The 16,789-nt window shown below is 31.4% G+C and overlaps 1 protein-coding gene across 1 annotated transcript; it reads left to right on the top strand.

The window, feature by feature from the left end:
* Nucleotides 1-13,086: 13,086 nt before the first annotated feature.
* LOC107766632 (protein terminal ear1 homolog) lies at nt 13,087-16,503 on the top strand. Its single transcript, XM_016585441.2, has 5 exons — nt 13,087-14,070; nt 14,176-14,812; nt 15,188-15,304; nt 15,383-15,524; nt 15,719-16,503. The coding sequence occupies exons 1-5, from the start codon at nt 13,377-13,379 to the stop codon at nt 16,103-16,105; spliced, it is 1,977 nt and encodes a 658-aa protein (XP_016440927.2). The 5' UTR covers nt 13,087-13,376; the 3' UTR covers nt 16,106-16,503.
* The last annotated feature ends 286 nt before the right edge of the window (nt 16,504-16,789 follow it).

Consider the following 16,789-nt stretch of genomic DNA (forward strand, 5'->3'; position numbering starts at 1 on the left):
GGAATCCAGTAATCAGTTAAACGGAAGATTTTTTACTTTTTATAGAATTGTACTTAGGGTAAAACTCCCCCACTATATAAAGGGGAGTCTGGCTATTCATTAAACATATTGTAACACGCAATCCAAAGCAATATACTATTATTTTTATCGTTATTCATAGCTCTTTTTTTTGTTCATCAGTACTGGCCATTGTGAGCCCAGATCGAGGGTGAATATTTCACTAAGGCCGGAATCATCCTCCTCACGTGGTTTGAATTTACTATATCTTTATTTGTTCAATCTAACTTAATTTATTATTTTGTATCAAATTAATCCGCGTATCCTTAAAATTACTTACAAATTTAATTGTTATCCGATTTTGAGCATAAACAAAAATACCGAAAAGAAAAACTGTTGATCTGATAACAATTAAGTCATTTAAAGATTAATAACTAAGAGAAATTGGATTCCAAATCCTAGTCCTCCAGAATAGTATATTCCAATTCTGCATTAGTATATGAATATCCAAGGAACTTCCTTTTTTAAAGAGAAACGAGGTAAAAAAAACACACGGTAGAAAATGACTTGTAATCAGCCAAGACATTATTTATCGTGTAGTCATTTTTTTTTTGTATAATTGCTGGTATTCAATATTAAATTGAGCTGAACACTAATATTTACAATTTAAATCCCATTAAGAGTTTTTTGTGATACTCCTTTATCCCTATTGATGGATTCACCCTTATCCGTAGTTTGAATAGAAGAAAATAATCTTATAAGAATAATTTTGTTAGTATTTTATGGATCTTACATAAAAATTAGAGACAGACCCAAGATTTGAAGATCGCGAGTGTATTTTTGAATTAAATCAAAATCTGCTTAAGATGTTCACTATTAATATAATATTATTTTCTAAGAACATATATATATATATATATATATATATATATATAAATTTTTTGAAAACTTAATGAGGGTCGGTGACTATAACATAGGTGTACCTATGATCATCATAACTAAAAGAGTAATTGTAATAGGTCATAAAATCGATCTTCGTCGGCCATCTTAAAAAGTAAAAGAATAAAAAAAGGAAATTTTGGGCTAGTTTGGGTGATTAGGCAGCAAAAGAGCACAAGGAGGAATGTCTGCTGTGGGCATGGAACCAAACATTGGTAACCTTCTTAAAAGAGGGAGAATGGAATGGAGGAGACATGTCCTTTTCACTTACTTTTTGTCAAGTCTAGTTAAAAGGGAGGGGTCCCTCTTGGGAACCATAGGCTAATAAAAATAATGTAAAGATGAAAAAATGGGAGTATTTTGTGGCCCATCACCTATGTGCTTGAAATGGGGAACACAAGAACAAAACCTAGTAATCTATTCCATAATTTATGAAAATCATCCTTAATAAAGACAAATTATACCACCAATAATTGTTTGTTTGCCACCAACTTATCATATTCTCACTGTTGAAAAAACATTTGACGACTGAAATCTAATGTGATTTTAAGTTAATTATGTTTTGTTTACCCTCCAAAGTCTCTGAATTACATAGTTCTAGAATGTGAAAAACACGTCTGACCGTCTTAAATTTGAACTCCAAAATCCTTTTAAACCTAAAAATTTGGTTTCCAAAATTACAAAACGTTATTCATCAAATTCTCTCCTTGGTCGTTCTTACATCTAATGTAACAGTCCACTTTACTAGTAATAATATTTTTCGCTTTAGATTTATCCCACGAATTTAAAATGCGTCACAAAAATCTAAAATTATACTCTATACATCCTCCCACATTTTGCTGATATGGAATTTATCTGAAGTGTATATCTAACATATAATGTACGCACCTTAACATAATATAATTTCTGATTCTTGGTTCAGGAGAAAACAATGAAAACAAAGCAAAAATAGAATGTAAATTATTAGTTGACATGGACAATACTATGTGGACGGTATGGTTGAGAAAGAAATGTAAGTTATGATAAGTTTTCTCCATTTCTATAAATGGTTATATATTTAAGCGGTATACAAAGAAAATCAATAAATCGCATCAAACCAATAATTCGAGTCAAACCATAAAAAACATCCGATTGTGGTTTGGTGTTGGAAAAAAAACCCGACCATAATTAGTTTGGTTTGGGTTTAATTAAAGAAGTCAAATCGAAACCAAATCAACCCGATATTATATTTATTAATTTTTAAAAATATTTTATACATATAAATATTTATTGTAATATAATTTATAATATTTCTTAAACTTGTTCACAATTTTATCTTTAAACGTATTATTTAAAGTTTGGACTTAACATTCTTGAATGGTCCAATAAATTTTATAGCCCATAAAGATAGTAAGTCAAATAAAGTTCAAATCAATACTATTGCTAATAAAGGAAATTCAATTTAACACTAGGAATGACAATAATATTGGATATCTATTTTTTAGTTTTGCATTGATTTATAATGAAAAATGCATAAGCTAGTTTATCTTTTTTTTTAATGCATAGTTGTGTAATTAATAGTACTTATTAAATGTACTTATATTAGCAATACTTATATAGTATTTTTAGATTATTTTAATTTTTATTATGGCTTATTAATTAGTAATATTTTTGTATGCGATTTTATTATCTTTGTTATTGAATATTTTAGTACAATGTTACGATTCATCTCATATTATTGTGTTATTTTCTTTAAAAATACATTATATAGTTATATCCTACTAGGACTAAAGAAATATTTGGAGCACAAGTTATATATTTTGTGCTATGAAGACTTTATCGGAACCCCTCCCCCCTCCCCCTCCACACACAAAAAAAAAAACCGAAAACCTCGAGAAAAATTGAGATTGAAAACTCGACTTTATTGATTTGGTTTATAGAATTAAAAACCCGGCATTATTGATTTGATTTATTAATTAAAAAATTCGAACTAATCCGACCTATGTACACCCGTAAATTTAAGTTTTCATGTAGTACGACTAAATTATTTTAAGGTGTAAATTCTTGTATTCCGTATTCTTTGGATGCTTATTGCACATGAAGGAGTATGGTCTCTTAAATTATCAAAACCAAGATGTTGGAACCTCCAAAACATGATATAGACACAGAGGAATGGAGCACTACGTACTTTATCAATTGCATATACAGGAAGAACATAATAATATGGACATAGTAGTTTTAAATATAATACAACCCCGTCAAAAACATCTTAGTAATCAGCAGCGGATGTAGCATTGCAGTACCGAGTTCATTTGAACTCAATACTATCGATGTTAATTATAAATTTTATGTATAAAAATTTATTAAAATTACAACAAATAGTATATATAAATTCATACTTTTAAAATTATAATAATTTTAATGATGAGAATCTTAAAAGTTAATTTTATAAAATTTAAATTTTAGATCCGTGCACGGTAATAGTAATTAAGATGTGTTTGTAGATAATGGAAGACAAAAGCGTGCAAAGCAACAATGGACCAATATTTTCAATATTAATTGCCTTCATTTGAGGTTGTGGTCACTGGTCCATTTCTTGGAATCCACAAGTCTCAATTTATAATCTCTTGTGCACGTGTGCTTTCTTTCTCATCTGGTTATGTGTGTTCTGTTTTTTTGTCTTTCGAGTAAAATAATCATACATATTAGGGAAAATGCCCAAAAATAACTTTTGTGGTATTCGAAATAAATCAATATATTTTTCGTTTAAATTTGAATTCAAAAATGACCCTGTCGTTATAAAATATGTCTAATAATGCCCTTGTGTTATTCAAAATGGATCAATAATGCCCTGCAATTTATTTATTTTTTAAATACTTTTAAAAACTGAAAAATATATATTCTGTAAAAACTAGAAAAAGAAAGGAATTTGCAAAATATATATTTTTAAGTCTTTTCAGTTTTTTTAAAGTATTTATTTTGTAAAAACTGGAAAAAAATAATAATTTAAAAACTAGAAATTTATTGAAAAAAAAATTTAAAAACTGAAAATTTATTAAAAAAACCGACATATAACTGTAAATGAATATTTAAAAACCGACTAAACCGACATAATCGTACCGTGCCGAAGCGATTTTTAGATTTTTTTAATAAAACCGTATGTTTTTATATAAATCTATAACTGTACCGATAATTATGGTAGATTTTTTATTTTATAAAAATAAACCGAAAAAATATTGAACCGTCAAATTGAAAAAAAAAAAGATTTTGCAAAATATTTTTATTTTTTAAAAACTAATGCATATGTAGTCCACTGCTTTAGGAGAGTTCAATAAATTTTTCCAGTTTTTTTTTTAAAAAAACAAAATTCAGTTTTTACAAAATAAATACTTTAAAAAAATTGAAAAGACTTAAAAATATATATTTTACAAATTTCTTTCTTTTTTTAGTTTTTACAGAATATATATTTTTCAGTTTTTAAAAGCATTTTTAAAAAAAATAATCGAGGGCATTATTGATCCATTTTGAATAACACAAGGGCATTATTAGACCCATTTTATAACGGCATGGTCATTTTTGGATTCAAATTTAAATGAGGGTTATAATTGATCCATTTCGAATACCACAAGGTCATTTTTGGGCCTTTTCCCTACATATTATGAACATTCGACAAGAATTATTCTTATATTAGCATTACAATTAACAAAGAAAAATTGAGAAGAAATCGTGTGATGATCCAAAATGTCATCTTTAAATTTAATAAGTAATTCTGTATTCTAAAACATCAAAAAGTACCATTTATTATTTTTCGATTTGCGTGCGCAGTCCGTATATTTTTTTCGAAAAGTTTTTATGTGAAAAATGGATTAAAATGGGAAATAGAGCTTTAAAACTCAATTAAGTTGACTTTGGTTAATATTTTGAGCAAACGGATCCAGATTGGTGTTTTGAAAATTTCAATAGGTCCGTATCGTGATTTGGGACTTGGGCGTATGCCCGGAATCGAATTCCGAGGTCCTTAGCCCGAATTATGAATTTTTGATGAAAAATTAAAAGCTTGAAAGCTTAATAATTTCTAAGAAATTATTGATGTTGGATTTATTGACCTCGGGTCCGTATTTTAGTTTCGGAGCCCGGTATAGGTCCACTATAATATTTATGACTTGTTTGCCAAATTTGGTGAGAATCGGAGTTGATTTGACGTGATTCGGACGTCCGATTGTAAAAAAATAAGTTTTAAAGTTTTTTTGAAAACCTCCTTTGATTTGGTATCCGATTCGTAGTTCTAGGTGTTATTTTGGCGATTTGATTGCGCGAGCAAATTCGTATGATGTTTTAGGACTTGTGTGCATGTTTGATTTGGAGCCCCGCGGGTTCGGGTGGGTTTCGGATAGGCTATGGGATGTATTGGACTTTGAAAATCTAGTATTTTGCTGCAGCAGATGTTCTGGCATGTTCTTCTTCGCGTTCGCTAAGGTACTCTCACGAACGCGAAGGGTAAACTGGGCAGCTAAAGTTTTCTTCTTCGCGAACGCGAAGCGATGGGGGCATTACCCTTCGCGAACGCGTAGTGTTAGGAACACCTTGGGGAGGGTCGATTATTCCTTCATCGCGAACGCGAGCAATGCCTCGCGAACGCGAAGGCTAGGGGGGAAACCTTCGCGAACGCGAAAGCCACGGGCTGCTACTCATCGCGAACGCGACAAGCCCTTCGCGAATGCGAAGAAGGCCTGACCCTTGTGTCTTAAAACAGAACCAAAACGGGATTTTTTCCATTTTCACAAACCCTCAATTATAACTCGGCTAAGGGGCGATTTCTAAGGAGTTTTTCATGATTTTGGACTGGGTAAGTGTTCTTTATCATATAGTGATTGTATTTCACAAATCTATGTCTATATTCATCATTTATTTCGGATTTAGATGGAAGAAATTAGAATTTTTGTAAAACTTTCAAAAAATGAAAAATTAAGATTTGAAGGTCCATTTGATATCGGAATTGGACAAATTTGGTATGTTTGAACTCGCATCGGAACGGGTGTTTCGATTTCGCAAGTTTTTTCGGAATTTGAGACGTGGATCCCACTGCCGAATATTTTAATAAATTTCGGATTTTTTTTCGGAAAATTGGTAAATTCATATGGAATTAATTCCTATGATTAGTATTGAATATATTGAATTGTTTGTGAATAGATTTGAAGCTTTCGGAGGCAAATTTAAAAGGAAAAGTTGTGGTTGAATAATTGATTGGAATTTGCAAAGCGAGGTAAGCGTCGGGGTTAACCTTGACTCGAGGCAATAGAATCCTTAAATTGTTTGTTATGTGAATTGCATGTAAACGACGTATAGGCGAGGTGACAAGTGTCTATACGTCGTCAAATTAATTGTTTGCTTGCTTACTTGAAAAATTATAAATTATCTTTAATCATAAATTAATTATTATAATAATTATTTCTCTCTTTTTCGTTGGAAATATAAATTCTTGAATTCCTACATTAATTGTTACATGTTATTTGAATTATGTGCCTTAATTGTTATTTGATATTTAGCATAATAAATACTAAACTGCCTATTTGCTTCCTGATTTCCATAATAATTTGTTATTTGTCATTGTTTGCTTCATAATTAAATCATAATTATTGTATGCTTGTTGTCTCGTAATTTTATATTAATTGTTATATTTATTGGGAAAAATTTCTTCTATAAGAATTGGTAAATGAAAATGTTGGAGGAGCGGGTTGCACACCGCAACATGATTGATTATAATGAATATATTGGAGGATCGGGTTGCATGCCGCAACAGACTTGTTAGAAAGTTAATATTGGAGGATCGGGTTGCACGCCGCAATAGACTTGATTAAAATGAATATGTTGGAGGAGCAGGTTGCACGCCGCAACAGAACTGAATGTGGATATATTGTGAGAGCGGGTTGCACACTGCAACAGAAATAATGGAAATGATAATTGGTTATAACTGCTGAGTTGCCTTCAATTATTATAAATGAATTACCTGATTTATTCCTATTATTGTTGTTGTTACTAATATTGCGTACAGGTTAATGTAAGTGAACCGCCTTAGCCTCGTCACTACTTTGTCGAGGTTAGGCTCAGCACTTACCAGTATATGGGGTCGGTTGTACTGATACTACGCTCTGCACTTCTTGTGCAGATTTTGGAGTTGGTCCCAGCGGCGTACCATAGACTTGCTCGGATTTCAGCTATCAGAGGAGACTTGAGGTATAATTGCATAGCGTCCGCAGTTCTGAAGTCCCCGTCTATTGTACTTTAGCTGTGTGTTTATTTCCAGACAGCTTTATATTATTCAGACCTTTATTTGTATTTATTCTAGAAGTTCGTGCACTTGTGACACCAATTCTGGGATGGTATTTAGACATCGTTATTATTATGGATTATTTCAAAATTGCTTCCGCATTTGCTTCCTTGTTATTAATAAATTTAAAATTATTTTAAAAATGGATAATATTATTCTAACGTTGGCTTGTCTAGCAAGTGAAATGTTAGGCGCCATCATGATTCGAAGGTGGGAATTTCGGGTCTTGACACATTGACAGTTATGAATGAAAATTCTTTAAAGACTCTTCAAGAATAACGAAAAAATATTCATACAAGGGAACGAAAATTGCAATGAGTCAATCTTAAATCCTATCGGTCTATTGACTAAGTCATCAATTGCAAATACAAGATTTATGTAGATTTATTAGTCTATTTTCTCTATTACATGTAAGTTCTTTTTATTCTTCACATATATACATATCGCTCGCAAAAGATTTGGTACACCATTAACCCATCCTGAAAGTTGAAACTAGAAAAATTCGTGTCGCTAGACGTCGAACCTTTAACATTATTATTGACATTGAAAGTTTCTTATTCATACTCATATATGCTATACACTCTCGTTAATTTAGTACGCAATTGTGACAAGAAAAGGAAACGAATCAATGCAATATTCATTTATTTTCAAGCATAAGATAAAGCAAGAGCAATAAGTAAGATAACAACGTAACATGTTAGGGGTGGAATGATAATTAAGTATTCTTTTATCTAGTCGTAACATTTGCAGAAATTCGAGTTTAATCAGAGTTTAATTTGAGTATAAAATGTTATGAGGCCCCTCATGATGGAGAAGTGACTGGTAATGTGTGAGTTTTGGCAGTGTCCTTGTGATCTTTTTTACTCTATTAGGGCACATCAATATTTCAGAATTTTACTATTAGCTCGTCTTATTTTTGTGCTATTACACAGTCTTTTGCTTCTTTTTCTTAGCTGGAAGACCTGGAGCAAATACATTTTTTTTCACATTGTAGGTGGATTCTGTATTCTGTAAAGAAACAAAATCCAGGACCAGTCTTTACATTAAAACAGCAACAGCAAAACGAGTCTCCGTGAGTCAAACAGACAAAACCAAGAAGACCTTTGGATTATATTTGGTTAAAGTTAAAGGCAGAATAGATCGGACCCCTGAATTTCATAGCTTTTATTTAATCCACATTTAAATTTTACGATGGCTTATTTATACCTTTTAACTTGGCAATCTCATAGCTTCCGCCCCTTGTACATTGATGTGATAAGGAGAGTGAATACACTCTCTTTCAGGCATGCAGAAGGAAGAAAATTAGAAGAAAAAAATCAACTTTCAAGTGGGGTAATTTTCATCTATTAATTGTAACATAATCAAATATATTGATTTATTTGTTCCAACAATGATTTATTTTTTCTTACTTCTTTTTAATAACATTGCATATTTTATCCCAGTTATATTTTTTTCTCGTTAGATACCATCACTATTTGTTCCAACTATATACTTCTTCTTCTTCTTCTTCTTTTCGGGCCAAGTATGTAAATCTTAGCAGAAATTTTATTATTTTAATTTGGCCAAATAAAAAGAAGGTGTAGCCAAATTATTGAAGTTCAAATAATGTATATTTTAGAGATAAAAAATAAATTTATTTCTTCTCTCATGCAATGACTATTTATTTTAATTGTATATTTATTTTTCTTTGGGTCAAATTTGTAAAATATTTATTTGGAATTTCATCATTTTTAGCCAAAATAATGGAGCTATCAAAATAACTTGATAAAAATATTAATATCTTTAACTAAATAAAAAAATTATTGCCAAAACAAATCAAAAGAGAGTGTATTCATTCCTTTTGCCATATCAATGTGTAGAGGGGGTCGAGACTATTAAATTATCTACTTCATGAGGTTAATTAGGCCAACGTAAAGTTCAAATATGCACCGAAATATACAACAACAACAATAACAACAACGACGACGACCTAGTAAAATTTTACTAGTGGGGTCAGGGGAGGTAGTGTGTACGCAGACCTTACCCCTACCCGAGGGGTAGATAGGCTGTTTCCGAAAGATCATCGGCTCAAGAAGACGAAAAGAGGCAATATATCAGTACCATCAGTAAAAATATAGAAAAAAATAACAGCATGGCAAGAACCAGAAAATAGCTGAAAAGCAAAATAATAACCAATAGACAAAGCCCGGCACTAAGAGGACGAAAGAGTAATGAGAACTCAACACTAACCACTAGCAATCTAAGACTAAATCCTAAACAGACTAGCCTCACTCTAGTGCATCGTAGAAATATGCCCAACTATCTCCTAACCTAACATGAGAGTCAAGCCTCACGTCCAATCCCGCTTCCGTTGGCTCGACGCTGAACTTGCAGGTATTCCGTCTTAGTCATGCTCAACTTGAAGCCCTTAGACTCAAGGGACTGTCTCCAAACCTCCGGCCTCTCATTGACGCCTACTCGGGTCTCATCAATCAGAAATATATCGTCAGCAAATAACATACACCATGACACCTCCCTTTAAATATGGCGTGTCAGTGCATCCATCACCGGGGCAAATAGGAATGGGCTAAGCGCAGACCCTTGGTGCAACCACATAGCAACCGGAAAATGCTCTGAGTCGCCTCCTACTGTCATGATCCGAGTCTTACACTATAAAAAAAAAAATTAGAATTAGCTACGAACGTCGTCGCTAATCTGTCGCTAAAACGCTCGTAGTTAGCAGAATTTCTTGATAATCAGTTGCTAATCCATCGCTAAATGAGATTAGCGACGCATTTTTCTGTTTAGCTACAGAATTTGTCCGTCGCTAAAACCTAATTTTTTTAGTAGCGTTAACTCCATCATACATGTCTTTAATCACCCTAATATAAGCAACCGACACACCTTTTGCCTCCGGACATTACCAAAATTTATTATTTGAAATTAAAGTCAAAAGATTGATCCAGTTTACTAGCGATGTCTCCCAACAAAATAGATTTAAAATTTAAAGATAGTACATACGAAATATTGTATTACGTTCACTATTTATTTTGTGACAGAAAATATGAACTTAGTATATAATTTCAAACCGAAAGTAGCGAGTACTAGATACATCTGCTAATGAAACTAAATAGTACTTCGTTATTTCAATTTCATTTTTGTAGAGTTAATTTGATTAATTTTCGAAATTAAAATAATCTTAATATTTTAAAATTTAAATTTAAATATCTAAAAGTACTTCTCATATCAATATGATTAAAAATATATTTTAAAATATTAGTTAAAGTTCATATAATTTAAATTTTAAGAAATTTTTAGGCAAAAATCTTTTTATTTTTTGACGAAAAATAAGTAAGCAACAAAGTATTTAATCCCTCAGAAAGACTCAGAACAAAAACGAGTCACTTCTATAATATGTGTACAGCAAATATAAAGCCAAATATGGAGTGAGTAGTCAAAATAGACACATGAAAAAGTACTCTTTACTCAGAGCAATTATTATCTTCCTCACGTAAACAACCTGTCCTACTGTTCTCTTTTTTGTTTTATTTTTTTCCTTGGTTTAGAAGAACAACCTGATCCACAATCATTTTTTTTCAAATCTAACTGATTATGACATAAGAGAATAATAATGGTTTTGCATTATCTAGCAACTGGATTGTGCTTATCTTTTTAATCATCTAATTTTGATCGGTCCAAAACTTATTAATAGAGTATTTTTGAAATAATAATTTGATCCTTTAAATTTAGAAAAACATTAGATATATACAGACCAGTTACTCAATTTAGAATAAGATTGTTAATATTATTTGCTTTGACTGCAATTCTTACAAGTTTAAAACAGCTCGGATTTTCGCTGGCCAAATTTAACTTTATATTGCACTTACGTGTTTTTGCATTTTTCCTTTTGTGTACTTCCTTTTAAATTAACAAACTTGATGGAAATTCTATAATTAGTTTAGATGACTCCGTTAGTCAAACCAAATTTACAGTGTATAATTGAAGATATCATTAAGTAGTTCCAGACTTTTTGCTTATTAATTTTTTTCCTTTTTTGAAATTAATGTACATTAAAAATTTCTTCAAATGAAAAAAGACAAGAAAGAATGGGATAGTAATTCTTTCGTTCCCACTTATTATTGACTGTTTTCATTTCTTCAAGATCAAGTTTGACCAAACTTCTGAAACTAAAATCGAATTAAATTAATTCATTTTGTTACTTCAAAACACTAAAAAGAGTAAATATTTGGAGATAAAGAAATATAACATCCCTGCAAAAAGAACTACTCCTTAGTTATACATGTATCACCCAGTAAAATTTATGCAAGGATGAAAAATCACAATCTTGCACTGATAGCAACATTGCATAGTAAAATTATTAAATAAACCTGATATAGTTAAAAACGAGTAAATTTTATGGGTGATCATTCAACTTTATTATGTTCATTACGCAAAAATTATTTTTCTTTTTTTTGTTACTTAAAAATCATTCAAATTTATGTTCATTACCCAAAACTCACTTTTCTTTTTCTGTTACACAAAAATTATTTTATTTTGCTCTATTTATCACAAAAGTCACCTTGGCCAGATTTTATAATACTTTTATTTGAAAAGTTTATTATGTCCTAGACATTATAAATCCTCTCATTTATGTAATATCTTATATATTATATATTATATAATATATTTTTACCTAGGTATTTTACTTATAATTAAAATAACTTTAAATTATTTTATTTATTATTTTTATAATATATTCATACATTTAATTTTTTCATGGCACTCAATTTATTTAATCGTATTCAAGCATGAACATAATAAAAACAGATTTGTTTAACAAATGATAGTTTTTTATAGTCAATAAAATTTTAAAAAAGGTTTCAAAGATATTTGTCTTTAATATTAAGTTTTTTAAAGTTTTATCTGTTAATATTATTTATTTGAAAGTATTAATGTGATGTGTCATTTTTCTGAATGTGGTATTTTGTATATTAAATTAATAGGTATGGCTTGGCTGATAAATCAATGAGTTTTGATTTTTTAATTTTCATTAAACATATTTTATTAAGCATGATTAAGAACGCAGACTTGAGATTTGATCACGGTAATGTTACTGACAAATTTAATTATGCTACTTATATATCTTGAAAATTAATATTAAGAAAAATTAAATGTACGAATATATTATAAAAATAATAAATAAAATAATATTAAGTTATTTTAATTATAAGTAAAATACCTGGGTAAAAGTATATTCCATTATATAGAAGGTATTACATAAATGAGAAAATTTATAATATCAAGGACATAATAGATTTTTCAGGTGAAAGATTTGTAAAATTTGGTCAAAGTGATTATTATGATAACTAAGCATGGTAAAATGATTTTTATGTAACAAAAGAAAGAAAAATGACTTTTGGGTAATGAACACAAAATTGAATGACTTTTAGGTAACAAAAAAAAAAAAAATTTTTTTGGTAATGAACACAAAGTTGAATGACCACCCATGAAATTTACTCATTAAAAACTAAGTTAAAAAAACCATACACACTACTACATTAGTCCCTTTGTCCTGGTTTAAGTAAATGTGAAAAAAATTTGAAACTTGTTAAAACTTACCATAGAAATTTACGAAGTTAGAAACCATCCGATAGTAAATTTAAGTGGTAGCAAATATACGAAATTATTGTTTTTCTGGACTAACTAAAAAGAAAAAAAGTGTTTTAGTCTTTTTAAAATCTGTATGTATAAATAATAAAATATATGGGGGTATTTCGGTAACTTCAATATATCATTTGACAGTCCCAAAACATTTGAAGCAAAATTTGGTTGAAAAGATGGTCGTGCATTAGTCGTCTCATTTGTTCTTTTAACATTCTTGAATTGGTTTCTCTCTCTCTCTAGTGCTACATGGACAAGACTCTAGAGACTCCAGTGTATAGAGTCTGCTTCTAAACATAGACCCTAGAGAGAGAAAACTAGATAGAGTAAGCAAATACCAAAGAGATTATCATCATCTATTATATGCACTGTAGCACCACCGTATATAACATAGCCAAATTTCCTAGAAAAAAAAACCCAATCTCAATCTCATAGATTCAAAGAACTAAACCCATCTGTACTGATAAATTTATTTGTTTCTCCGGTAGAAAAAATGGAGGACGATGGTTTGGTTCATGGGAATCTTGATCCTAGAGCCCAAGAATTCATACCAAGATATCCTTTTCACCAACCCCATATCAATTCTCTACCTTTGCTCCCTAATCAATTTTACTATCCTACTTATCCATGTCCACCACAGTTGCCATACGGTGATGGTGTAGGATACCATCAAGTTACACACACGGCGTACGTTAGCTCAAACCCACCTATGCCTACGCCCTTTTTGCCACCTCCAAGTTCAATGGCTACAAGAACTTTGTTGTTAAGTATGGTTCCAGTTGAAGTGAGTGAGTCAATTGTGAGAAGGGATTTGGAAGTTTTTGGAGATGTTCGAGCAGTGCAAATGGGAAGATTAAGAGAAGGGATTGTAACGGTTCATTTTTATGATTTGAGGCACGCGCGGGCAGCGTTGATGGAGATTCAAGAACAGAACATGCAACAGCAGTGTCGTTTAAGGAGGCATTATGAGGAGTCTATTTATTCTATGGGTGGTTTAGTTCTTCCACTTCCACTCCCACTCCCTCCCCCGGCGCGTGGGCTCATTGCTGGAAGAGCTATTTGGGCTCAGTTTACTTTCCCATTGACTTCTGGTCTTCCTGATGGGAATAACCAAGGGACACTTGTGATTTTCAATTTGGACTCTCGTACTTGTTCTAATTATCTAAAAGATATTTTTCAAGCTTTTGGTATGCCAACCTTTTAATTTCCGTTCTTTTCATCATCTTGCTAAGGGTGAGTGAGGATTCATATATCCCAATTTTCTCATATGTTTGTTTTATGTATATATATAGGGCATGTGAAGGAATTGAGAGAGACACCAATGAAGAGGCATCAAAGGTTTGTGGAGTTTTATGATGTAAGAGATGCAGCAAGGGCTTTAATGGAGATGAATGGAAAGGAGATAGATGGGAAGCAATTGTTGATTGAATTCAGTAGGCCAGGTGGAAATAGCAGAAGATTTTCAAGAGCTAATTATTCATCACCTAGCAGCAGCAAATTCAGTCATAGTTCAATCAACTACAATTATTCTCCAACATATAATAATTCTTCTCCTCCAAGTACTCCACTAAAACCTCAGAGGAAATCAAATTATTTTAAAGGAGGAAACCCTAGTGGAAGTGAGACTTCAGGTACTGGGTCAATTCAAGATTCATTGGCATCTTTGTGTATATCAAATAATGTTAGGCCTGGCAAAATCAAGAATGCCAAAAGATGTACTAAAAGTATTATTAGTCCAAGCAGTAGCAGTACTGTTACAGCTTCTTCTTCGAAGCAACAAATTTTGCTACAAGTTAAGAGCAACAAACCATGGAAACAGGCAAAAGATTATGATCCTCGCTTTTTAATTAACGAAGATGCGATTATGGAATCAAATTGCAGTGATACCAGAACTACTGTCATGATTAAAAACATACCCAACAAGTACAGGTAATTTCCTTATCTATTCATATTCTAATTTCTCCTTTTATGTTTAAATTAAATGCCGGTAATATAGGAGTGAATAATAATACATGGAAAAAATTATCTGCTTTAAAGGCTATTTTTTAGTTTATTGATAATAAATGGAGTACTGCGTATTTGTGTTTCACATATCATCTCGTATAACATATAGGAGTACTAGATTTTAGGTAACATATTACTGGGATAATATCCACCAGTTAAATGTTATGTGAGTTATTTTTTCTTATACAACCGATCAAACGGCATTTCTAATAAAAGTTAGTTTAATTTTATGTTGAAAAATACAGTAATAATGTTGGTTTTTGGTATATTTGACTGACATATATTTGGGGTATGGTGCAGTCAGAAGCTGCTGCTGAACATGCTGGACAACCACTGCATTCACTGTAACGAGCAGATTGCCGACGGCGAGCAGCCAAAATCCTCCTACGATTTCGTTTATCTTCCCATTGATTTCATGTGGGTTTTTTCAATCAAGATTGAATTTTTATCCCTTAATTAGTTCTAACATGTAATCATATATATATATTTGTTTAGTAACAAGTGCAACGTGGGATATGGATTCGTGAACATGACTTCACCACAGGCAACTTTGAGACTCTACAAAGCTTTTCACCATCAAAGTTGGGAGGTGTTCAACTCCAGAAAAATCTGTCAAGTTACTTATGCTAGATTACAAGTATGTTCCACCCCCCTCTATTAAATTCATTGTTTAGTTTGTCCTAAAAAAATTATTGTCGCATAATTCAATGCCGCAGTATTGAATACGTAAGAATTTATTTATGTATTATGAGTAGTTAAGTTTGATAGAATAAAAATACTTGTATAATAATTTGGAAGGAGTAATTAGTTTGTGATTAAAAATGCATGAAGGGAATAGAAGCACTAAAAGAACATTTCAAGAACTCAAAGTTCCCATGTGAAGCAGAGGAATACATGCCAGTGATATTCTCACCACCTCGAGATGGGAAGTTATTAACAGAAGCTGTTCCTATAGTGGGTCGAGGAATGAAGCCTCCTCCATTACTCTTTTGTGCCGTCACTTCCGATTCTGATTCGATGGAACAACAGCTAGTGGAAGAAGTCGGTAGACTAGTAGTCGTAGATGATAATGAAAATGGCTATATGATAGACACAAGTAATGATGATGAAGAAGCAAGAAACGTCGGCGTTGGCGTTGGCGTTGGCGTTGGTGAAGGTGAAGATTACGATGACGACAACAACAATGATTCACGATCATTTGCTTCCATCTGCATGTAAAGATTTTCTACTTCTCTTCTTGACATTTACGAAAAAGAAAAGATTTCATTTCATGTGGAAGTGGAAAAGAAATCGACCATTCCCCATTGCTGAAAACTACTGGCACAAAAGAGACAATCAGTAAGTGCAAACAAACAGCTTGCTACCACCCAATGGGTTTGCGTGTAAATCTCTCTCCTTTTCAACTCAAAAAAGCACTCTTCTCTCTACCTCGATCGGGGGAAAAGAACCCACTCCCAATACCCATCTAATACTCCTCACATACTTGTGTAGTGTAGTGTAGTTGTAGTTTTAGCTTTTTTACTATTATCTCTCTTTGCAACATCGGTCTGTTATCGTTGTAAAACTAGTAAAAATCTTTTTCATTCAAAGCAAGAATTCCATCTTTTTCGTTTTCACTTTTCCCAGGGATGTGCATGTTTTGTTTTCCTTTTATTAATCATTTATTATGGAGTAGCATGGTTTAAGTTAATATCTAATTTAACATGTTATGATCGATAAGTTATTTATTATTCATTTCCAGTGAATAATCAATGTTTTTTAAATTAAATTTCTGTTTTATGCACTGTTTGTGTAAATATTTAACCTAAACATCAATTGGTAATTTGTTAAAAATAACAATTAATTTATTGTGATGCCTATAAGTTGTATAGGCAGTGTATCAAATTTTATATTGTCAGTGTA

This window comes from Nicotiana tabacum, chromosome 15 (genome assembly GCF_000715075.1).
Source record: "Nicotiana tabacum cultivar K326 chromosome 15, ASM71507v2, whole genome shotgun sequence".
NCBI lineage: Eukaryota > Viridiplantae > Streptophyta > Magnoliopsida > Solanales > Solanaceae > Nicotiana > Nicotiana tabacum.

What these genes read in the sequence shown, in the direction of transcription:
- LOC107766632 (XM_016585441.2), top strand. Translation starts at nt 13,377, where the DNA reads ATGGAGGACGATGGTTTGGTTCATGGGAATCTTGATCCTAGAGCCCAA. An exon ending in AACATACCCAACAAGTACAG is followed by an intron (nt 14,813 to 15,187) that starts GTAATTTCCTTA and finishes GGTATGGTGCAG; the next exon opens with TCAGAAGCTGCTGCTGAACA. An exon ending in TTACTTATGCTAGATTACAA is followed by an intron (nt 15,525 to 15,718) that starts GTATGTTCCACC and finishes AAATGCATGAAG; the next exon opens with GGAATAGAAGCACTAAAAGA.